This window comes from Pleurodeles waltl, chromosome 7, assembly GCF_031143425.1.
Source record: "Pleurodeles waltl isolate 20211129_DDA chromosome 7, aPleWal1.hap1.20221129, whole genome shotgun sequence".
NCBI classification, from domain to species: Eukaryota; Metazoa; Chordata; class Amphibia; order Caudata; family Salamandridae; genus Pleurodeles; species Pleurodeles waltl.
Genome location: NC_090446.1, coordinates 179,784,733 through 179,810,911, shown reverse-complemented (window position 1 = coordinate 179,810,911; position 26,179 = coordinate 179,784,733). Strand labels below are relative to the sequence as shown.

General features: G+C 43.5%; 1 protein-coding gene across 1 annotated transcript in view; it reads right to left on the bottom strand.

The window, feature by feature from the left end:
* Positions 1-26,179, bottom strand: part of PCIF1 (phosphorylated CTD interacting factor 1) — a 136,023-nt gene that overhangs the window by 59,530 nt on the left and 50,314 nt on the right. The window contains exons 6-11 of the mRNA XM_069243514.1: positions 25,850-26,004; positions 25,188-25,335; positions 24,600-24,683; positions 13,158-13,257; positions 1,656-1,818; positions 981-1,153 (exon numbers count right to left, since the gene is read on the bottom strand). Coding sequence (XP_069099615.1) covers positions 981-1,153; positions 1,656-1,818; positions 13,158-13,257; positions 24,600-24,683; positions 25,188-25,335; positions 25,850-26,004 — 823 coding nt within the window. The remainder of the gene's footprint in view (positions 1-980; positions 1,154-1,655; positions 1,819-13,157; positions 13,258-24,599; positions 24,684-25,187; positions 25,336-25,849; positions 26,005-26,179) is intronic.

Below are 26,179 nucleotides of genomic sequence, written 5' to 3'. Positions count from 1 at the left end.
AAGTGGCTTCCTTGAAACAAGATCTCCTTCTGACATAGGAGAGGGAAAAAAGAGGCAGAGGAGTCGTCAGTATGGGAAACCGAAAAATTAGCGCGTCTCAGTGACACTTAAGAGAAGTCACCTAGAGTGAAAGCTGGGAGCTGGGATCAAGGTGCGCACAGGGGAGGAAGGCACAGGAGTGATACAGATGTGTGGGTTGCGGAGAGGGCAAGAAGTGCATGGAAGACGAAGGGAAGTCAGGAGGGAGGTCCGCGAGGATGGCAGGTGAGTGAACGAGGAGCATACGCATGAAGGAGGAAGAGACGGGAAGATGATACAGTAAGTGATGAGAGTAGAGGAGCATACATTCTTATGAAGAGCGGGTTGGCAGGGGACGGTAGAGGAACAGAACTAGTCACCTGGGAGGGTGTTACTTGTAAAGTAGTCCTTAATGCAGTAAAAAACAAGCAACTAGGGGGAGGCAGAAGGATACATTCAAACAGCCAATAGCATTAGATGAGAGATGAATACTCCTCTGGGCTGAGTAAAAATATCACTATGTCTCAAGTCAGGGGCTGAAAGTGAACAAAGCCAGTGGTTGAAAGTGGCGGACCCAATACTCACTCTACTCTGATAGCTATGCTATCAAAACACAGACCTAACACAGGTTAAAAACAGAACCAACACCGATGAAATAATTAAGCACAATTAAACTTAGCAGCCGTATCACAAATAACTTTTGTGGCTAATGACAGAGCAGGATGCCTATTTTATGCCCCTGGAGAGGGTAAAGTTATTAACCCCAATATTTCTCTAAGTTAATGCTTAATTTTTAGACCGCAAAGCTCAGATAAAGAAAGATGCAAACCTTGCAAACTGTTTCTGAGAAAAAATATTCTGCAAAATGAGTCATGGTGGAGAAGCATCTGCACATATCGTTAAGCTCTTCAATCCTTTTGACTCACCACTCTAGTTCCTTAGATTTATGGCATCACACTTACCAGTTTGCTGAAGTAGCTGCGGCTCACTTTCACCACCTCCCCTTTGTATCGCACACAGACAACACAGGTATCCACGTGCATTTCCACACATGGCATTGGCGGCGAGGGTACAGCCAGCCTTACTGGATAACAATACACAAGGCGACCTTGGATCTCAGGAGCTTCCACTTCCTCTGTGAGAAACGATATTAAGCAGTCACAACCAATTCCCTTCTGTGGACCTTAATTTACCAACAAAATCTGCTTCTTAACTCTTACACATGGAGCGGTCCCTACAGTCATCACTCTACTCCCACAGCTCAACATCTTACTAACCCAGGCAACTCTCACTAGTACTTCATAATCCTTAACAACTACCAATACCTACATCCTCTATCCCTGCAGATTTCCTGTTCACTCCCCAAATTCGGCTTTCACTTCTTCACTCTACTTTCGGATTACTCCCAGCCATCCTCTTCTCTTTCCTTATTGTTTCTCTTATCTTAGTTTCCTCAAACCTAGTCTCTTCTTCCAGTATACTTTTCCCTTGCTCAGTCTTCAAGTCTTATTTCTCTTACTCCTTGCAACGATCCCAAGGTTCTATCCATTCATCATCTTCTGTACCGATCGAAAGTTACTATTCCTACTCTGTGTCTTAAATTGGACTTAGTGCTGTCAATTTCATTCAGCCTGTACCTGATATATTGTGCTCCTTCATCAAAGCCAGATGTTTCTCACGGATCCGCTTCACATATTCGCAAGATATATGGTAGATCTTGCTGCAAATTCCTTCCACTGAATCCTTGGCTACAGCGGTCATGTGAGGCCCACATTGTTTGCGTAGATGTTCCAGCCGATCCTGCAGAGGGGGTAAGGGGTCAGAAGAAATCTTTAGGTAGGGTCTGGTACACTTGAACCAACAGAGACATCAATATACAGTAAACATCTTACTGATAGCTCAGTCTGGTGACCCAGATTTAGGAGTTATGGTGAGTGGTTTTTAAGACATTTTAAAATCTTTCTCCATATATGTTCAACTTCAGTCTTTACTCCCGTACACACAAGTTGATTTCCCAACACCTCATCCCCCTTAGGGCCGTAGTGTGATGATAGTTACTCCAATGATTATGCCTCTTCTAGTTTCATTAACAAGATTCAGAATTATTCCCTGAACTGCTATTACTTACTGTACTTTGTTGCTTTCAGGGAAGTCCCCTCTTCCAGTAAAGGCTAGTATTTGCACACACATAATTTCATCAAATACTTTATGACAAAATCGAAGTACAGATTGGCAGTTAAGTGTCTGAGACAATTCCAAAGAATGATTGCAGGAATACATGATCAAAATCAAATACAAAGAAAGACCCACAGTAACAAAGATTCGAGAACCGTGGAGATTACCACAGAGAAGAAAATGAAATACAATGAGAACAAAATAATAACGATAAAAAAGTAACAAGGTGACGAAAAAGCCAAAGACTGAGAACTAAAATAAGTAGATGGTATAAAGATGGAAGGAATTAGACAGGAAAACGATGGAAACATAAAAGGGAGACTAAAGCACACAGTGAAACATGTAGAAGAAAGTGGTCAAAAAACAGAAAGAAGAAAATCCAGGAAGTGACTCAACCATAATAAACAAGTAGGTAACAATAATGGAGAGTAAGAAAAATTGGAACATAAATAAAATGGAGAACATGAGATAGCAGATGGGGAGAAAGAGGAGAAAAGAAGGTAGAATTCTGCAAGTGGAACAAGTATACGAGAGGAGAAGAGAATAGTCTCCTATGATCTTCCCTGCTCCTCTTCAACATCTCCCTAAAAACCTTACCCCTTCCAACAGGATGGCTTACAAATCAGCATTCCAAGGCTAGAAGCTTCGAAAAGCCTTGAAACAAAAACACCAATGCACACTGTATTAGTAATACTGGAGTCCATATAGGTATCACAACCAACGTAGTTTAATTTATTTTATTTAAAGTCAAGAACAATGAGATCCTTAGTAATACAGTGGTCAGCAGCTGACACGTGTTTCATCCTTCTGGACTTTATCAAGGCTGCAAATTACATAATACAAATAAGACTTACAACTGTAAATACAATGAGCTAATGATTACTTCACCAAGACACACCCTAAAGCAGTATACGTGATCACATCCCAGTACAGATACGTGTATCCCCTCAACCACAGAGAGACATATAAATAAACAACTATGCCAGTGCTAATGGTGACAATACAACATACTACCCGGGTGGAGACGTCTGTGAACCCAACTTGGAAAAAGACAAGTGCATTAATCCAGTGTAGCATACCACAATGTGACAATATAAAGTCTTATAGCAAGCAGGACATAAGCTCACATACTCCCGCATGTGATTTTAGTTGACTGTGAAGACCCAATGATGCAGACATAAAATACAAGAATAAGAGGTGTTACCCAAACGTTTTTTTACAATTCTAAATGTCCTGATAAAACATATAAATAGCTCTTGACCATGTGTAAACTGAAAACAAAATACTGAGAGAGAAATAATGTGATGGTGGATAAATAGGCTAGGGTAAAAACTGAATTCTATTAGTTCTTTGGTCAAAAAAGATGACTAATAACCTGTGGTTGTCTATGCACGAGCTTGGAAACGCATGAAAGCCATGGTGGAAAAGGCATTAACAAAGCCTGAAAAAACAAAAAAAACAAGGAGTGAATGCTCATGACAAGGCTAAGAAAGTTGTCCTAAGAAGGCTGTGGTACCAAAGCTCCGACGCAGACTTACTGTGTGACTCTACAGTGGCACAGGATAGTGTTGTAAAAACTGCAATATGCTACTTAATGGTTCAGTCTTTTGAACAGGTTTTCAAAATGCTAATGCTATGATAAGCCTGGAATTGAAAAAAGCTCCATGAAATGTAAATCAATATGAGACACAAGGTGTTATACTGTTGAAAAACATATTGATACATACATCCAAAATTGAACTGCTGTATGTCACAACAATATAGAAACAGGAGATGTGCAAGGCGATGCCAAACCTGGCGGGAATACAATAAATTGGTACATGTAACCAGAAGTTGTATATTTGATCTATGCCATAATCAAACAAATACATGTAGCTCCTTATCCACATTTAAACCATGCTCAATATGCCAACTGTGCAACGCCAATTGCGCTATATCTAGCGAGTGTCGCAGGTCTATCTTGCTCAGGCTAGATCCAAATCTCACTGACCTGGCCTCCTCTGAAGCAGGACCGGTCACCCAAGGCTTTCTTTTTGGTGCCCTGTTCTTAAAAGAACTGTCATCATTTGTGGCAATCTATACCAACCTGGACAAAGCCCAGGGATCCATTAAAAAGATTTTCAGACCACTTTCTGGCAGGGCCGGACACTTCAGGGGGTGAGGGTTCGGCTGTGGATATCAACAAAGCCCGCAGAGGGAGTACTATCCAAAGGGCAGGGGAGGCTACTAGGAACCAAGCTCAACCTTCAATGCGTTACACTTCCAAAACTTCCCAGGGCGTTTCCGTAGCTGAAGATTTAAGGGTTCACATGGGTCAATCCAAGACTCTGGCTCAGCAGATGAGAATTATTCCTTTCTCCAAGGTTTTTTTGGGGTAAGAACAAGTATGTTTTTACACAACTGGCAAAAGGTGACACAGGATTTATGGGTTCTAGAATCAGTACAAGGAAAAAAACTAGAGTTCTACAACACCCCAATCCAAGTGGTTTCACCTCAAACAATGTATTTTTACCATCTTGAACAGTCTTTCATATCCTCGGAGATACACACACTATTACAGAAAAGGGCGATGGAGGTTTCCTCAGTTGCGTTTTCCTGCTGGAATAGAAGGGAGGAGGTTCCAGATTGGTGCTAAATCTACGAGAGTTCAATGGCTGGATTCTATATGGAGGGAATCCATCTTATGAGGGATATACTCCAAAAAGAAGACTGGATGGTACGCTTGTAAAGAAATGGCTCCCTGTTGCAGTTACCCCCCACCTTTTGCCTGATACTGATGCTGACTTGACTGAGAAGTGTGCTGGGACCCTGCTAACCAGGCCCCAGCACCAGTGTTCTTTCACCTAAAATGTACCATTGTTTCCACAATTGGCACAACCCTGGCACCTAGGTAAGTCCCTTGTAACTGGTACCCCTGGTACCAAGGGCCCTGATGCCAGGGAAGGTCTCTAAGGGCTGCAGCATGTCTTATGCCACCCTAGGGACCCCTCACTCAGCACAGACACACTGCTTGCCAGCTTGTGTGTGCCGGTGGGGAGAAAATGACTAAGTCGACATGGCACTCCCCTCAGGGTGCCATGCCAACCTCACACTGCCTGTGGCATAGGTAAGTCACCCCTCTAGCAGGCCTTACAGCCCTAAGGCAGGGTGCACTATACCACAGGTGAGGGCATATGTGCATGAGCACTATGCCCCTACCGTGTCTATGCAAAACCTTAGACATTGTAAGTGCAGGGTAGCCATAAGAATATATGGTCTGGGAGTCTGTCAAAAACGAACTCCACAGCTCCATAATGGCTACACTGAATACTGGGAAGTTTAGTATCAAACTTATCAGAATAATAAACCCACACTGATGCCAGTGTTGGATTTATTAAAAAATGCACACAGAGGGCATCTTAGAGATACCCCCTGTATTTTACCCAATTGTTCAGTGCAGGACTGACTGGTCTGTGCCAGCCTGCTGCTGAGAGACGAGTTTCTGACCCCATGCGGTGAGAGCCTTTGTGCTCTCTGAGGACAGAAACAAAGCCTGCTCTGGGTGGAGGTGCTTCACACCTCCCCCCTGCAGGAACTGTAACACCTAGCAGTGAGCTTCAAAGGCTCAAGCTTCGTGTTACAATGCCCCAGGGCACTCCAGCTAGTGGAGATGCCCGCACCCTGGACCCAGCCCCCACTTTTGGCGGCAAGTCCAGGAGAGATAATGAGAAAAACAAGGAGGAGTCACTGGCCAGTCAGGACAGCCCCTAAGGTGTCCTGAGCTGAGGTGACTCTGACTTTTAGAAATCCTCCATCTTGTTCAAAGTCCTGCCCTTCGGACTTGCCCCAGCCACTTGGTGCTTCAGAAAAATCATGAAGCCACTGACTGAATTTCTGAGGGCTTGAGGAGTTTGTCTTATTTACCTGGACTACATCATTCTTATGTCCCAGTGTCCCCAAAGAACCATGTCATACATGGAATGGACAACTGGCCTTCTCCAGGATCTGGGATTTTTAATCAGCGTGAAAAATCAATTCTGAATCCATATCAATGTATGGAATTCCTGGGCTTTCAAGTGGATTCTCTATCAGCCCAATTGATCCCACCCCCGCCTCACAAAGTGAAGAACATCAAGAGGGAGTTGAGTGCATTGCTGACCAGATAGGTTACAACATTGAGATCCATAGCTCACCTAGTAGGCCTACTGGCCTCATCCATTCAGGTGAGAGCATAACGGTGGATGCAGGCGTTGGACAAGAGGACCATCATTAGGATGCTGTGCCTAGAGGTCATAGTCTGATCTTCTCAATGACGTTCTGGTTGTTACATTGTATTTTTTTTTCCACAAATCGTTCTGTTGGATTTTCTTGCTCTTCAAACATGAAAAAAGAGCCTGTCATAGAGGCTTGGACTGCTATCTGTTCTAATACTAGAGCAAAGAAAGAGGAGTTATTTCAGTATGAGGAATATATAGGGCTTTGGCTCGATGATTGGACATTTGACTATGAGTAGTCATGATAAATTTAGTGTTTTAATAAAGTTTTATTTAATTGGCCGCTGAAATTATGAACAGTGAAGAAAGAGAAGCATAATCCTTGCGTCTGTGTTCTTAATAGAATTAAAAATTCTTGACGCAAAAGCTAGAAAAAAATGTATTTTGTACAAAACGTTGCAAAAACAAGTCAATAAATTCAGGGATGCTCTTATTGGGACAGCCTATGCCTGAAATGATTGGTCTCCTCGGTGGAAAGTCATGCCCTTGTTTGTGGATCTTAGGCGGAATGTACATGTAGGGAGACCTGGGGGTGGAACTGTAGAGATACCGGAATTCCATTTCCGAGATCAAACAAGATTCACTCCGAAAGATTAGATGCTGGTCTCTGATAAACGGTTTCATCCGCAAGTTGCATGTGTATCTCAGCTGTGTAGTCACTAAGATTTGTGACTACAATATTGCCCCCTTTGTCAGCTTTGTTGATGATGGCGTTGTTATTATTCGATAAACTCTTTAAAGCTGCTCTTTCTTGTGTACTAATGTTGTGATGTCATATTTGTTTAGCGCCTGAAATATACAAGAACTCCAGAGCATAGAGATATTGTGTTACTGCCCGATAAAAGAGGTCAATAGTATTGTTGGGAGGTAAGAAGGGAGTAAACAGGGATTGGATTTTTAAACCACTATTAATGTCCAAATTTAGATGCTACTTTATTGGAACACACTGACATATTGATGGCAATGATCAATTTAGTCCTGGACAACATCTTTCTCCACAATAATATCTGGTACCGTCAGACTCGAGGGGCAGCGATGGGGGTCATGCTTTGCTTAGACCACATACATCGCTACCTTCACCAACTAAAGGTTTCAACCGCTACGTGTGCTGTAATACTTGTCAATATGCTCAGGACAAAACCATTGTTTTCCAATCCAATAGTTGTATACAACAGAATATAAACATATTTATCAAACGTAATACCAGATTTACTGCGTACACCATAATTTGACATTGTAACAAGATGTATATTAGGAGCACTATAATACCACTCATGGAGCGCATTCAGGAGCATCTCTGCGCTATAAGGAACAACAGTGCCTATCCACTTGCTGTACACTATAATACTGTTCACCAACAATGTGAGCTAATTAATATTAGGTTCCATGGCAATGATGCCGTGGGACACCTCCCACATGGGGGGGACAGAACAAGGGCTCTTAGATGGCTGGAGAGCAAATGGATTGTCCGTCTCACAGCAGTTAAGCACAGTTTAAATGTGGATAAGGAGCTACATGTGTTTATTTGATTATGGCATATATCAAATACACAACTTCTGGTTACATGTACCAATTTATTGTATTACCGCCAGGTTTGGCAACACCTAAGCACATCTTCTGTTTTTATATTGTTGTGGCATACTGCATTTCAATTTTGGATTCATGCATTAATATGCTTTTACAACAGTGAAACCCCTTGTGTCATCACTGGTATTGTATAGTGACTGTCTGTGCTCAGTGCTGGAATCATACGATTGACCACTATGCTACTTTTTCTCATGACAGCAACATTATTCATCACACTGCACAGCAAAAATGGGGTTTTGTGATTTACATCATCAAATACCTTACGTAATAGTACAAAAGTATATATGCTGAACAGTTCCACTCAATATTGCTTCAATCTCCATTTAGTTACTAGAATATATTGCCTATATTATAAAATCACTCCATATTTCCAATATGTACAAGTTTTACATCTTTAGTTTTAATAATATTGTACATATATAGCAGTTTACACATTGCAAGTGTGTTTTTTTTTGTTTTACTGCACTCTCTTTCTCTTGGTGACCTAAAACATTATGGATCGCTAACAGAGTAAGCACACACACACACTCCTCTGCTAAACTTAGGCATTATTATTTCCTATTTTATTTGTTTCCAGAACGCTTTATTTATTTTTTCTTCCCACTCCATGTACTAACCTTGCAAAGGCTGCCTTTTTCTGTGTTTTGTTTTCTGTTAATCGCAGTATTTTGGATAAGCCCTTTTTCTATTACTATGGCTCGAATTACCGCTGCGACAAGCGTTTCAATATCCAAGTACATCGTCAAGACATGTGCATAAAGAGGCGTTTGCTTTTAAAGAAAAAAAGATTTTCGATCCTCTAAATAGTTTAGAATTCATGGAGCTCCATTTGAGCCGCAGATTTGCATCGTGTGTAAACATGGCCAAGTCCTCTTTCGTTTCATGCCCAATATATCAAGGCGAAACTACATGCCGGCTTTGGTGTCACAACATTTGAACTCCATTCCACATCACAATACACATTTTTTAGGCATGGAGAGCTTTTTACCCTTATGGCATAATCTTTAGACTCTCATATTGATTAAAATTTTTAATGGAGCTTTTTTCAGTTTCAGGCGCTTTTAAAAAGACTGAACCATCAAATAGTATATCACGGTTTCTACAACACTACTCCGTGTCACAGTAGTGCCTCGCGGTAAGACTACCCGCAGCTTTCCTATGACAACTTTATTAGCCTTGTTATGAGCATTCACTCCTTGTTTTTTGGTTTTTCAGACTTTTGTTATTGTGTTTTCCAACATGGTTTTCATGCGTTTCCAAGCTCACGTGACAGTATGACAACCACAGGCTATTAGTCATCTTTTTTTTTTTTACCACAGAACAAATAGAATTTAGTTTTTACCCTAGCCTATTCATCCACCCTTACATTATTTCTTTCTCTCTTTTTTGTTTTCAGTTGACACGTGGTCACGTTCTATTCATATGTTCTACCAGGACACTTATAATTCTAAAAAAACGTTTGGATAACATCTTTTATTCTTCTTTATTCTTGTATTTTATGGCTGCATCATTGGGTCTTCACAAGCAACTAAATCACCATACATGAGTATCTGAGCTTGTGGCATGCTTGCTATTGGACTTTATATTGTCACATTGTGGCATACCATGGACTTTTTAATGCACTAGTATTTTTCCAAGTTGGGTTCACAGACTTCTCCACCCTTGTAGGATGTTATAGTGTCACCATTAGCACTGGCATTGTCATTTATTTACATGTCTCTCCATGGTTGTGGGGATACATACCTACCTGTACTGGGATGTGATGTGATCACATACACTGTTTTAGGGTGTGTCTTTGTGAAGCAATCATTAGAATCATTGTATTTACAGTTGTAAGTCTTATTTGGCTTTATATTATGTAATTAGCAGCCTTGCTAAAGTTCAGGAGGACAAAACTCGTGAAGGGTGCTGACCACCGTACTGCTGAGGATCTCATGGTTCTTGACTTTCTATGAAATAAATTAATCTACATTGGATACAATACCTACATGGACTCTAGTATTACTTTAACAGTGTACATTGGTATTTTTGTTTCAAGACTTTCTGCTCTGGTCTTCCAGACTGGCCTTCTACCTAGTGGCAGGGTAGTCTTATCGTAATTGCACAGGTCTCATGCTATTTTTCTTTTAATATGTATGGAGTATATCGTTGTAATCAGGATTATTGTTGGATATGCGGAATTCTGTAGAATTGCCACCATTGTTTGTATTACGCTTCAAAAAGCCCACTGGCTTTGGTATGCAAATCTGGCTTCCCTCAGAGGTGAGGCGGTGCCCACCCTCTAGACCAGGGCCCATTTGGCACCTAGACAGGCAGGGAAATTAGTAGTCAGAGAGGCATGTCGACCTTCAGGCTAGTTCCACCCCTAAGCTGAGCTACCTGATGTGGATACGTAATTTGAAAGTTTGTCATCTTGGTGTTGGCAGAATTAGGAACTCTGGGACAGAGTTATGCCCACTCCCCACAGGAAGCGGTCATATGGGGTGTAGTGACCCTTGGGATAAGAAGCTCCTTGGCTACTAATATTTAGGGGAGCCCTGGCACCAGAAAATCAGATCCTGCTGACCTGAAACAAGAGGATGGACAATGAAGTCTTGCAATAGGACAGGAGACCAGCAACTGACCTGGTGGCAACTCTGCAAGCCTGGCTACTGTCCTCGACAACTGCGCCAAAGAAGACTCGTCCTGCAGCTGACTGTAGTTCCAAAAGCTAAGGGACTAGCAGCGATCACCAAGAACCAGGAACTCCTGTAGAGTAGCAGAGCTGATCTCCTGCATCTTGCAGGAACCCCGAGCGGAACTGTGAGAACTCCGTACATCCAAAAACCTGACACCAGAAAGCATCACTGCACCATGCCCCTTAGCCAACGTGGCCTCAAGATCCTCCAGAAATGAAGCCCACATCGGGGTCGCCAACTGTGGACATCCCAATGCCGTCTACAACCTCTTTGTACAGGCACCCCTCTACTGCAAGTGACAACTGAGCAAAACCTGATGCCTCAAGACACCTCTGCAGCCGGCCATCCCGGCCCCAGAAGAAGACCAAAGGTGTCCCTGAGCACCATGAGATCTGAGCCCCCCTGTTGGGTCAGCCTAGCTAGCCCTCCAATTCCACCCTGCAGCCTCTTACTCCCATACCGGTCCCCTTTAACTTCAATGGGGCACTTCTCGAGGAACTGCACCCCTGCACTCGGCTGCACCAGTGCCCGAGGTGACCCGTTGGTGCTGCCCCCATACTCAACTTAAGTCTGAAAGACTGTTCCTGTAAGTCGCGGTGAAGTACCCACATGCAGTATATGCTTTTCCTCCATAGGTTAACATTACTGCTTCAGAAACAGCAATGTCAACTTTTTAAACTTGTAAGAATTTGTAATCCAAAAAGTACTTACCTTATTGTAATGATATTGGTGCCTAAATTATATAAAGATAAGTGTTATTTTTATACACTGGTGTGGATCTGCTTATTGAGTCGTCAGTATCATTTATTGACTGTGTGAGTGCTGTAGATGTCTAACACTCTCACTGATAAGCCTAAGGCTGCTCGACCACGCTACCCCCTAGGAGAGCACCTTGGGATTTCTAGAGCAAGCCCCTGTTCGCTTATAAGAGATCCCTGGATTCTTTGGACAGCATACCTCTTTTTGGTATAGTATATAAAAAGTCAGCTTCCTACACTGTGGTTTTGGTACTTCTCAATGCTTTACACTCATCCCTTTGACCAAATCTTAATAATCTGTGCCACAGCTACCCACAAATAAGCTAATGGTTTTACTAAAGAAAAGTAAATGGCCTTGATAAAGATTGTGACATTATAACATGGTGAGGTCTTACAACCCCATCACATATTAATCCACTTTCCTACAATCTTGCTCAGGAGCATAGATAACAACATTATTTATTCCATAAAGTTACTGTGGGTAGCTTTATTACATGACTACTTCTTGCAGCCTGCTTAACACCAGCATAAAATTAGAAAGCATTAGCTCTCTCTACTAATTCACTGTTGTGGACCAAAGCCTTCAAAATATGTGCAATGGAGCTCATGGCAACAGATCGAGAAAATAATTCAAATGAAAAAACATAGTAACTGTAAAATGGTGACTAGCTGTGGGTCTATATTTCTGCCTGCAAGACTACTTACTGGAAATGTATGCAGAGTACACTCTATATAATTGTAAGGAGATGGTGTGTCACCCACAGGTACAGATGCCGTCAGTCATAAATGGGCAAATTGTGGGTTCTTTTTCGTTGTTATGCTACACCGTATGAATATCTAGAACAAAGTCACATGCTAAATTAAGAATGTTAGAAGGATGAGCGCTGAAACCCCTCCACAATGTTCCTAAATGCTCCATGTAATAGATTTGTGTATTTAAAAATAAAATAAAAATTTTGCTAAAAAGGGAGGCGACTTCCAATTGACAAATCTATGGATGTAAACATATGTTTGTACTACAATGTTGATGTTTTCAAACATAAATGATGGATAACACAATAAAAAAAGATATTTAAAAAAAGTACATGTAGAAACATATTGGGATCAACTTAATTTTTCCAAGAGCACAATTTAAATATGGATGCATATAAAATGAGCATAAAATAAAAACAGATAAACACAGATACAAATGTAAACAAAATGAATACAGTGAAAACTGGGAGCGCTAGATACAACTCATATCACACCATAAATGCAAAAAGACACTGTTAGAAAGAGGATGTGCAGGAGGAGAATAAAACAACAATGAAAGCAGGGAGACAAAAGAGCGTAAAAAATGGCAAAACTTAAATAGGAGAATAAATCAGAGACTGAAAATGAAAAATTAGAAGATGAACTGACAGTAAACTAAAAGCGAGTGGACAAAAATGTAGGTAGAAGAGAAAGTCGAGAAAAATAGATGAGTGGAGTGGTAGAGACAACTATAGTCATATAGACAAACAGTATATTGAAGGAGATAAAAGGTAAGAGGGGTAAGTTGTCAAAAAGAGTAAAAGCATGCAAAATGTTAGAAAAGGAATCAAAGAGATACAGCAATTTGGCATGTAGAACAAGAAGAACGGCAAGTGGGAAAGAGCGAGAGAGGTGAATGACTGCTTGGTTCTTAGAGGGGACAGAATAGCACAGACCATGTAGTCCTCCTTTGTGGCCAAGTGGTCTCGCCTTAACCAGCTGAAAGTGTCTTCCACATTCCATTTCACCACTTTCCTACTATCTGGAGAGGCACTCCTGCAGGAGACAGGTCACAAAACTATTAAAATCAAGGTGGTGGCTGATTATAGAAGAAACATAGAATTGAAGTTTTACATGACAGATTTTAAGAATGGCCAATAGATGAATATAAATGCACAGGCAATATTACATAAACATTTTCCTAAAGCAGCAGTGATGTCAATCAAGAGTTATTGACATATTAAAAGCAAGGCATCCTACATTTATTTACCTCATAATCCAAAAATATAGAACACAGATAATATGTTCGTAGAGACAGAAGACAATAGCACTCTAATACAATGGGCATTTCGGTATATCTCCTTTGAAGCACTCAAAAGCATCTATCATCATTTGGTTTTGGATTGACTAGTAGTGCACAGATTCTGGAGTGCTGTGACTTTCCTTTGGAGGCCTTAGAGTTTCAAGTCAACAGAATACGGTTATCCACACATATAAAACATTTATTTTTGGAGAAAATGAATTGGTATACTATTGCACTTAGGAGATCAGAAATAAGTAATAAAGGTGCTAGGAGACAGCATTGATCAAATCAATTTCTAATGCTAAATTTATTAACTGTCCATTTAAAGAGAAGTCTAGCCTTATCCAAGTCTCACTATTTAACATTTGGATTGCACACAATAACTCCATGTGTACTTTTAAAGTGCTTCATTTATCCCATAAAAGGGCACAATCAGTGGAGTCAAAGGCAGCTTAATGTTCTACAAATTATTTTTTTAAAGAGTGAGTTTTACATAAAACATGCTTAGTGATTTTCCATAGAATATAGCATTGGTCCATCACAGAACAATAGTCCGTAATGCCACATTGTTCAACAGAAATTCAGTTCTATTCCTCTACCTAGGACATTCAATTTAAAACAAGCTTTACAAATGCTTTTAATGATCAGGGAAAACAACACAGTGGATCTTTGTATCCCCTTTTTAAGTCGCAGCCTAGGTTTTCTATAGACATCTTGGGGTTTTTCAGCAAGTTGACCTAGAAATGCATTCTGCTAGTTGATTACCATTGGCTTTGTGGTTTGTAATTCAATCTTTCTGGTTTTCTATTTGCTGGCCTTATTTGCTTTAGCTCTCCTCCCTCTCGTTGGCTAAACCGTGTTTACTGTATTTTTCCACAAACTTGCTTACAGTAACAGGCCTTTATATCTTGTTTATATCTGGTCACAACTGCTGTGCATTCAAAGACAGAGGTAAAATATCAGGCTCTCTCTTCCAGGGACCTTGGTGTTTATTTTTCTTTCTCTGACTTCAAAGTAAGAGAATTTATGTGACAATCCTGGTGAGTACCCATGTAAGATGAGAAGGGATGTTCTTTTTTTCTAGCACACAAGATAAAAAATAAACTGTGTTGATGTTTCAGAATATATCAAAATTAGAACAAAGAAAGCACATTTTCTTTGTAATACTGAAGTGTGGTGGAAAGAAATATTTGAATACAAGCAAAGCACACCAATACACTAGGTGATGACATTTGCACACAGTATTGTTTATGTGCAGTAAAATTGTATTTCATTGTGAATGCAATGGTCATTTCAACTGAAATATGTTTCTGTATTGGCAGTGCGCTACCACACCATGAATACTCCACACTACACCACTACACTCAATCTAACCCAAACAAACTCACCCAACTCCCATTGGCCCCACTCCACCCCGATCTACTGCACTCCACTCAAATGTGCGCCCCACTCTCCTCCTATCTACATCTGTCTACCCACCTCTACTCCAATCTACCACACCAATGTACGTCAAACCAACCCTATCTACTCCAATCTACCCAAATCCACTCCAATCTATCACACTTCAATCTACTTCACTTAATTTAGCCCACTCCAAACCCCACTTCAATCTATCCATCTTCTCTCCACAAATGTGTACCCCACTCCAATCTACCCAACTCCACTCTACCCTACTACACTCCAATACATTCCAATCTACCCCACTCGACTCCACTCCATTTCGCTCCACTCCAATCTAACCCACCCCGATCTACACCTATTTAACCCACTCCAATCATCCCTCTTTAATTTATCTAATTCCAATCTACCCCAGTCCATTCAAATTTACCCCACTCTAATCTATCCCACTACAGCCTACCCCACTCCACCCTAATCTATTTCCCTCCACTTTAATCTAACTAGTTCCACACCACCCCAATCTATCCCACTTCAGCCTATCCACTCCAAGCTACCAAACCCACCTCACTCTACTGCAATCTACCACATACCACTTCACTCTAATCTACCATCTGCCACTCAAGTCTACCCCACTCCAGTCCAGTTTAACCCGTTCCACCTCACTACAGTCTACCTACTGCAAACTACCCAACTCCAATCTACCACAAACCACTCCAATCTACCACACTTCAAACTATCCCACTCCACTTTACCCAACTCCAGTTTAACACACTTCACTCCCATCTACTCCACCATAATCCACCCAATCTATCCCACTCCAATCTACTCCAATTCATTCTACCCCACTCAAACCTACCCCAATATACCCCACACCACTCCAATCTACCCCACTCCCCTAGTCTATCCCATCCCACTCCATTCTACCACACTTCACTCTACCCAAATCTAACCCACTCCACTCCAATCTACCCTACTCCAGTCTACCACACTCCAATCAAATCTACCCTACTCCATTCTAATCAAACCCAGCCTGCCCCAGCCGCCCCCCTCCGATCTACCCTACCCCACTCAACCCCAATCTGACCTGCCCCAATCTATCCGCCCCACTCTACTCCACTCCAATCTAACTCATTACAGTCATTCCTTTTCCATCTATCTCACTCTAATCCAATTAATATACCCCACTCCACCCGGACCATTCCCACTACACTCAACTTCTCCCCAATGTATCTCACTCCATTCTCGACTCACCCCAATATATCTAACTCCATTCCACCCCACTCCAATCTAACCCACTCCACTAGACCCACCCCAATCAACCCTATCTGCCCCACTCCATACTACCCCAATCTACCACACTCCATTCTACTCCACCCAATCTCAACCCCACTCCACTTCACTCCATACTACCACATGCCACTCAAATCTACCCCACTCCAGTCCACTCTAACCCAAATCCACCCCACTCCGGCCTACCTTACCCACCCCACCCAACTCCGTCCAATCTTCCCCACTCTAATTTACCCCAATCTCCTACACTCTGCTTCAGCCCACTTTTATACACTCCAATCTACCCAACCCAATCTACACCACTCCAGTCTACCCCACCCAATCCTCACCACAGCACTGTCCAACTCCACTCCAACCTACTCAACTCAATCCACCCCACTCATATCTACCACAATCTATCCAATTTATATCCATCTCACTCCCGCTCACTCCAATGTACTCCGCTCCACTCCAATCACCTGCTCGCATCTACACCACTCCAATCTAATCTACCCTACTCCAATCTACCCCACTCCACCCCATTCCACTTAAATTTAGCCCACTCCACTCTACCCCAATTCAATCTACCCCACTCCAATCTACCAAGCTAATCTACCCAATTCCCGCATTATAATCTACCCCATTCTACCTCACTCTACACCAATCTAGCCTACTCCACTCTACCCCCAATCTATTCAATTCCACTCTACACCAGTCTATCCCACTCCAAGCCACTAACATGTAGTCATGCGGAACAGCAGCTACACTGGTGTATAACATGGCTAAAACACAATTGCATAGGCAAGACCTATTGCCTTTGCCATTGCTTGTTAAACTAACTTTTGTGACTTCATCATGCCAAGAAGAAAGAATATGGCATACTGCTGGAAAAGGACACAACTGTGTGGCCCAAAACCTACTATTAAGCCCAAATACGATTCCTGATAGGTTATCTTGGCTAGCTGAACTAGACACATTCATGGGCTCTATAATTGCTTGAATTTCTGTAGGAAAGTCAGAAGTCTTAGAGGCCAGCTATGCATGGGTTTAAAGGGGGAACACATTAAGTAAGTTACGACCAAATTTGGGAGGAAGAGGTGTTGCTTGTGCAGCCAAGATTACCGACACTCTGAGGAAGCTCTGTTTTGCATCCCCGCTTGTTATCCTGCCATTGACACATACAGCACACTGCAAATCTTGCTCCCTACCTTACCCGCTTCCTGTGCGGTCATTTGTCTCCTCTGAGGCAGCGCAGAGAGGTCGGGAGCCAAAGGGTGCCACAACCGCCTTTGTGTGATCGGTCATTGGAGTGCAAGATCTGTAGGGCGCGGGCCCTGTGGCGGAGGCCTTGAATAGCGGGAGGTGAATGGCACCCAGACTCACTTCCCGTCTTCCTGCCTCCTGCCATCTACTGGTAAGAGTTCAAGACCCCACCCAGAGAGGTGGGTGAAGAAAAGTGTGGACGGTGGCCCTGTAATTCTGCCTCTGCCATGAGTAACGTCTGAAGATACTGGTAAGGCATGTCGCACGGGGGGAGCACTTGTAGAAAAATTATTACTTACCGCTTCGGTTACTGCCGAATGCCACCTCCAGCTACATAGACTGAGCCCCCGGAGTTGACAGGGTCTCTCCGCATAAGGCAGACTGAGGGTAATTTTGCAGACGGCGGCCCAACTCGAACCCTGCTCCAGCCAGCTGTCTCGGCCCTAGGTCGTGAACATGATGAGCCATCATCGTCAGGGTTATTCTGCTGTGCCTCGTGCATCTGATATCATTTCTCTACTCCTGGGCATACGGGGCTACTCGTGCTGTCATGGCCGCAGAGATTAGTGGGCATTGGCAAGCAGGCCCCATATAAGGCAACTTGGCATTTCCCCCACTGGAACAAGTCTACAACATAAATCCATATGGGTCGCCTACGCAACGGTACCCACAGTGCGTCCTCGCACCCATCTGTCACCACTGATCAGCCAACTAGCGGACCTGACGCAACGGAACCCATGGGCCCCTCCGTGTCCATTAGAGACAAGTTAGACTCCATCCTGGAAGCTGTTGAAACAATCATGGCCTCCCTGGAGAACACTTGTGTATCCCTGGAAAGTAGGATAGACAATCTGACAGCGGATCTCACATTGCTGCGCGCAGGACACCGCAAACTGGCCGGAAAAGTTCACTCTGCAGAACAAGCTCTTACCAAACTCCAGCCAAGGTTTCCAAGAAATGGAGACTTTACTACAGGCAGTAGCGGACAGAGTACATAATCTGGAACGCTGGGCTGAAGATGCAGAGGGCCGCTCAAAGCGGAACAATGTTTGTGTGGTTGGTCTTCCAGAGGATGTTGTTGGGTAAGTTGCAGTTGCTTATGAAGAGTGCTGGTTATGAGACCCGATCCCCCCCTTTCACTTAGTGAAACTGTTATATAACCAGCTGCTAGTCAGAGTCAAGACAGGCTTTCTTATCTAAGACCCAATCTGTATATACAGAGGCACCCATCAAGGTGGCCTGCTTTCCCCCTTACTCTTTTCGTTGGCAATTGAGACACTTGTGATTGTAATTCAGGAAATAAGGCGGAGCATGGGGTATACCCTTGCAGCTCATGCTATCTCCCGTTATGCCCACTATTGTCTCTTCTATTTTAGAGACACACATACCATCCCTCACATCATCGCTTTGACACAACCATTTTGTAACCCACTCAGGCCTGCATGTCAATTGGGAAAAATGCTACCTGTTCCTCTTCAGGCCTGAGTTGCCTAAGCCACATTTCATTCTAAACGGCACACAACAATACACTGCATTACCTAGGTGTACCAGTATATCACTCCCCCAGCTCTTTGACAGCAATATTACTGGTGCCGCCAAATCATTAAGGTACCATTATTGATAGCAGGACGCGTAGCACTCTGAAAAATGTTGGTTCTGCCCCGCCTTCTACATTACTTTGCTAATCTGCCTCTTTAGAGCCCAACCTCATTTTTTTGGTTCCTTTGAAAGGCATATGCTGGTAACGCTTGTGCAACTATGCTTACCCCAAAAACAGGATGGACTTGCTGTACCGAATTTAGAACAGTACTATCTTGCCTCTCAAATTCAATGGATCAACAAGTGGTTAGCCGGCTTGCAACTAGCAGACCCATTCACGACCCTGACTGCCTGGAACTTATCTGCTACCCTTTAACTCTTCCACCCGTGCACCCACTCAGAAACACCCAATTCTCTGTTACTGGGAGAGGCATATCGCTGCCACCACCGATGTCTACATCTCACACAGTCTACATTCCCTTTACCCTCCAGGACTAGCACTACTTGGTACCCTTACGGAAGGCAAACTCATCCCAGCAGTGGAACTGGCCACGTGGCACACCATTGGTCTAAACACCCTAGATGATCTGTACCAGGAGGGCACACTCGCCTCATACGAGACATCAATGGCATATGCCCCCTGGTCAACACCTACTATATAAATCACTGCTCACATCATTAGGAAACAAATGGGGTGGCATGTCACAAGAACATCCACAGTTCAATACCTCTATGTGATGAGGACAGGTTGTCATCTAATACACTGAGCAACTTACAGCCTAACAACATTGTTGGGAGACCGATTTGTCAGTACTGCACAGCTAAGGACTAGGCTCCCTTATTGGAATGCCAAATACATATCCCACGTAATGTCCAATTTAGGCGTATCCAGGTCGCCGCTTGCCTTCACTGTCATCGTATTGATGCAACCTGCTGCTACGCTATGGGCTTGCACATCCTTGCAAAGCTACAGGCAGGACATTACGTCTGAACTGTCTATTAGCACAGGGCATCCAGGAATACACACATGAGAAATATGCCTATTGGGTCTCTACCAGACACAAGAAATACAGGGTCACCTCTCGTTTCCTAGATCTAGGATTACTGACTGCCAAACGACTCATTACTCAAATGTGGAAATCACCTGAAGCCCCAAAGCTGGTGGCCTGGACGCACTCTCTTCTTACCTCTACACAGGTGAAAAGAGTTTCACTATATAGAGAGGAAAGCCTCGGGGTAAACAAATATCGTATTTCCAATAACTGGAACAGCATCTTGACTGAGTACAAGGCTAACAGGCACCAAGATACTGATGATCGATTGGAAATTCCGCGAGGTTTGGTGGACATAGCAATTGCCACTATTTCTGAATAATCATATGACACCTGTGGCTGTCCAATTGCCCCACCCCCATACACATGTTAATCCAGGTCACCGAATAAGCGTATATAATGGTAAAGTAGTGTGTTCTATCTGTGCATGTTGGGTGAGGGAGGTGGGTAGGTTCCATGACCAACTGGGTTTTATTGTATTAGTTTCCTTCAGTGTTATACCTTTATTCATAAAAATGAAACTGTTGCTCACTCCTTACTAATAGAATCAGAGAAAAATCGTTTCGGTAAGAATGTTTTTAAATAGGAATTATTTTTAATTTAAAAAGTGAACACTGCAATTTCTGAGCTCTGCAATGTTATCATATAGAGGGAAAAACAAGTTCTGCAAACAATCTCCAGGAGTTAAGGTGAGTAGTGGGCAAGGTCCAATGCAGTACAACCTCAGCGGCACGGGGGGTGGGGTCAGAGTGCAAAACAGCATCGGGTGTCCAATGTGTCCTTTGGAGACCGGTCACTGGGGAAAGAGGATGCAGGCTCTGGGCAGGAGAAAGTCAGTCTAAAACAACAGCGGGGCTAAGGACTCACAATGCTCAGGCACAGGTGAACACCTTTGGTCCTCTTTTCTATGGCTCAAGGGCGACGGTGCAGAGGTGTCCTTAGGTGTTGGGTTTTTCTGAATAAAGCGGTTGCAGTATAAGGGGGCGCTGGTGTAGAAGCTGCAGGCATCGTCGAGGAGTCCAAGAAGGGTGAAACTATGATGGAATCACACTATGGAGGGTAGGGGAACCTTGTTGGCACCGGTGGTCCACTTCAACTCGGTTGGAGACGGCGTATGCAGTGGTGACGTCGGGTGTTGGGTAGTTACAGAGGCTTCATAGCCCTCCCTTCTTTTGAGTTTGCTGGAGAACAGCTCCACTGTTCACAGAAGGTCTTGAGACTTTATTGAAGGCAGGATGGCTTCCAGGTTTTCTGCAGTAGCAGCTGCAGGACGAGTTGACTTTGGTGCAGATTTCCAAGAGGGAAGTAGGCGGACCAGAGGGGATGCTATCAGGTCAGCTGCCTCTTTTCTCCTCTTCTGCTTTTGCAGCTCTTCTGTGTCCTTGGTCTTGTTAGGTAGTTAAGATCTACTTCTCTGGTACCACCGGAACCCCTAAATTCTGAATTTAGGAGTGTTAGGAGTGTGTAGGGTAGTAGCCAATGGGCTAGCGACCCTTGGGGTTCCTACGCCCCCTATATGACAACTTGCTGTTGGAAGTGGGAATAACACTGTCCCAGAATTCCTAACTATGCATTCAGAAAGATGGCTACTTCTGAAAAATCGTGTCCACCTCCCAGTAACCCACCTTAGGGGTGGTACTAGCCTGGGAGTAGCACACCTACCTGACTAGCTCCTTTTCCCACCTGTCCAGGTGCTAATGACCTCTAGACAGGGGTGGCTTCCACTCTTGGGAGGGGGGTCAGAATCGCATTTCAAAGGCACAAGCCCTTTGAGGTTTCGGACTCTGGAAGGCTAATCAGCTTGTCATCCTGTGGGAGGGGGCATTACACCCTACTCCCAGACTGGCTTTCGTTCTGGGCCACCTAAGAGCAAAAGGTTCTCACCCTAGGGGGTCACAACCATGTCTTGAGTGGCAGGCTGGTAGAAACCAGTCAGTGAGCACACCAGATGCTGGCAGGGTTTCAGGTGGCGCCTCTAAGATGCCCTCTGGGTGCATGTATTGGCAAATCCAACACTGGCATCAGGGTGGATTCACCAATACGAGATGTTTGATACCAAACATCCCTACCTTCAGAGGAGCCATCATGTAGCTGGGGAACTCCTAGTGACCAGTGTCCAGAGCACACATTTAAAATGGCTTCACTGGTACCTTAATATGTCTGAGGATTGAAAAAAAGACATAGTAGGTGAATATCTGCTTGTGAAGATATGTCCTCATATGTAATGTGATGCACCCTGTCTTAGGGCTGTAAAGCCTGCTAGAGGGTTGACTTACATATATTGCATTCAGTGTAAGGGGACATGGCACACAAGGTGTGCAATATGTCATGTTTTCACTTTTGTCTGCACCAAGACAAGCAGCCTACAATGGCAGCCTGTCATATGCTTGGCAAAGAGCCCCTTAGGGTGGCACAATTTGTGCTGCAGCCCTTAGGGACCCTCTTTAGCACCTCAGACCCTAGGCACCAGAGGTACCATTTGCTAGAGACTTACAGAGGGTGCTAAGGGATTTGCCGATTGGGGAAACAAATGTACAATTTAGAGAAAGTGATCTGGCACTGGGGAGCTGGTTAGAAGGAACTCAGTGCATTTTCAATCAAAATCACAACTGATTCCAGGCAAAAAGTGTTGGGGTAACCATGTCAAAAAGAAGCACTTTCCTACAATGTGTTTTTCAGAGCACCAAGCCTCAAACTTGTCCTAACGGTAGGCATATACAGTTTTTGTTGATAAATTCCTGGATGTCAAGATTAAATCACAAACTTTAGGAGGGAGATCGAAGACTCAACTGCTTACGCTCCATCTCCACACATGAAGGAGGAGCGCGCATAGGTTCAGATGCAGGGCCCTGCCCTGTTGCGGTGAAAGGAGATCCGCCCAAAGGGGCAGCTTGATCAGAGGAAAAATGCTCAAGCTCAGGAACTCAGGATACCATAATGTTCATGCCCAATCCAGAGCCACTAGAATGACTTGAGCATGGTCTGTCCTGATCTTCAGAACTGAGGTCAGGAATGTTATTGGCGGAAATGCATACAGGAGTCTCGAGCCCCACTCAGGATGAATTGTGTCTCAGAGCTAGCACTGCTTTGTAAGCTCCAAAGAGCAGAAGTGCCGGCATTCTGTGTTCTCTGCGGTGGGAAATAGATCTAAGCAATGGTCTCCACAGTAAGGGAAGGGACACTGCATCACCTTCAGATGGAGACACCCTTAGTGATCTGCAAAGCATCGGGGGGGCGAGTTTGTCGGCCCTGGCATTTAGAGAGCCTGCCAGGTGTTGTATTACCAGGAAACTTTCCTGATGTTCCAGCCATGTCCAGAGGCGCAGTACTTCCTTGCACAGGGTATAAGAATCAACTTCACCCTGTTTGTTGCAGAACCGCATGGCGGGAATGTTGTACATGAACACATGATTCAGCCTCCCGTTGATCGATGGTCAACTTGGTGGAGTTGAGAGTGATTTGTTTATGTGGAGCTGAGCATCTGCTGGAGACCGGAGTCCTGTGTTCTCCGCCACTCCCAGATGGTCGCCCTAACCCAGTAATGACACATCATCACTATGCGATCTGTGAAGGGAAGGATGAGGTGGCTGCTGCTGACCCAATCGTGGTTTCTCAGCCACCACTGCAGCTCTTTTGTGCAGTGCTCTCCAATATCTGAACAAGATCCTGAAGATTCCTCTGATGCTGCACCCACTGGGACTTCAGAGCTGGCATATACCAGTGGCCGTGCTTTACCAGGTGGATGCAGGAGACCATGAGGCCCAGCAGCCTCAGAGTCAGTCTCACTGAAATCCAAGATAGAGGTCGAAACATCAGAATCATAGCCTCAATATCCCATACTCGCCACTCCGGAGTATATGAACAGAACAGCACTGTGTCCAGAATGGCTCAGGTGAAAAGAATCATCTGAGCGGGAGGCAGGTGTGACTTTGTCACACTGATAGCTAGCCACATCGAATGCAGGAGGTGCACTGTAGTCTGAAGGTGGGCGCCAGTTCCCTGGGACGATCTCGCCTTCAACACCCAATCATGGAGGTAAGGGAAAACTGGAACCCCTGACCTGCACAGATGGACTTAAACCACCGCCATCACTTGCAAACATGTTGAGGATTTGCCTTCCACAGGATAGGACGACAAGTTTCAGGACTCATGCATTCAGCCACTTTGAAAAACCTTTAATTCATTTCCTCCAAGCACCAGACTTGTTTTTCAGCTACAAATGTGTGAAAAACCCCTTTGTCACCAAACATATGAACTGATAATACACTGAGTATCCAAAAAAAACATCTCTGCCACGCCAAGGGGGCCATCGTCAGTGACTCCAGTAATAGAACTGTATTGGTTAATTGCGTGCGTGGCTATTGAAAATGATGAATGCTTGTGAATTTATGAAAATTCAATGCTGGAAAATGTGTCTTTCCTCCTCTCCTTGTCCGCCTAGTATGCAGAATTATTTTTCAGAAACTGTTGGAAATATTTGCGATTGTATTCCTTATTACGTACCAAGTAACTTAACGGTTCATGATTATTTAAATATTAATATAAGTTACAACTGAAAAAAAACTAGATCCTACCTGGATTCAATCAGCCTTTTTGCAGCTTCTGCATACTTAAAAAGTAGTCGCTTCGCCTCTTCTCTGTATTTAATACGAGACAACCTACAGAAGATTTTAATAGTCAGACTCTGCAAAGAAATTCAAATTACACTTTATCCCCATCCTTAAAAGACCAGGTGACAATCCTGGGAAGAGAGAAGAGTAAAGTGACAAGAAAGGAGAGAATTAGAGTCTCTCCTGTGCCTCAAGCCAAAGAACCATTAATACAAGTTTACTTTAAGATACTAGCACCAACACCAGAACACAGATCAATATAAGACCCTCTTGAAATCACCTAACTAGAACACCTTGTCCATAGTGATCATGTGCATTTATGAGCCCTGTGAAGTCCAGCAATGTTAAATGGGAAATACAGCCTACATATTTAAGGGACCGACTTGTGCATATTTAGTTCCTGAACACAGCCTCTGTGCCAGCTTTAGCTTCACACACCAGCTGCATGTAACTGTGGTCAAGAAATGCATGTCTTATGAAGCCTCTATGCATCTCTTGATACACTTCAGGTGAGATAGTGAAGGCCCAATACCCACCCTGTGTCATCAGTACCTTATTGGAATATCATTCATGATTTCACGAAACATGGATGGAGAGACTACAGGGTCACAGTCACTAGGCAGAAGAGGGTCTGGACCTTTATCTTCCACTTTGCGCTCCAATAACCAACGGTTAAAAGATTCTCGTGGTGGCTCAATCCCTACAGAAACAAACAAAATGAAAGGACATTAAAATTAGTGAAGTGCAGAATAGAAAATTAACAATGGAGCTCTCCAGACAGATGAGAGAGGGGAAAGTTAATTGTTTGGTATGTTGCCCCACCTACAGACCACAAAAAATAAACGAGACAGAGATGATATAGTTTGCCAATTTATCTGCCCAGTAAGTGGTGAGCAGTGGAAAAACATAGGATTAAAAATGAATCACTCTAGGAACGCCTACTACCAGCAAAAGGGAGAGATTCTACCATTTGTCAGATTTAGAACAGCCCTTTTGAAGAACTCTATCTCAATGCAAAGGAAGATATTTCATCTAGGTGAGAAGAGTGATAAAGGAAGGGGAAATGATGGGCGAATGGAGAGAGCGAGCAGAGAATGGCACTGAATGAGACACATTGAAGAAGAGAAAAAAAGAGGGTTGGAAAAATAGAAAAATGGAGAGCCGTCTACAGTAGGTAAAATGTTGAAAAGAGGAGAGTGTAACACTTGGCTCACCCTCTCTCTGCTGGCACAGCTCACGGTAATGCTGCCTCAGTTTCAGAATGAGCTGGGATCGGAGCAGCTCAACTTCTGGGTGTGGAGTCAGTACTTCAGATGGTCCCTTTTGCTTTATAACTGCGTTGGTCTGAATATCCAGGTCCCAGTAAACTCTGCAAAGCATCCAGGACACATACATAAGATGAGGCAATATGTACAGTGCACTGAGCCGTCATACATCCAATTGAAGGCATATGAGAAAATGTTAACCATTCTGAATTCAAAGCACAAACCATTCACCACTGTAAATAATCCCTCTATCAACACAGAGGCAGCTCTGGATTATTC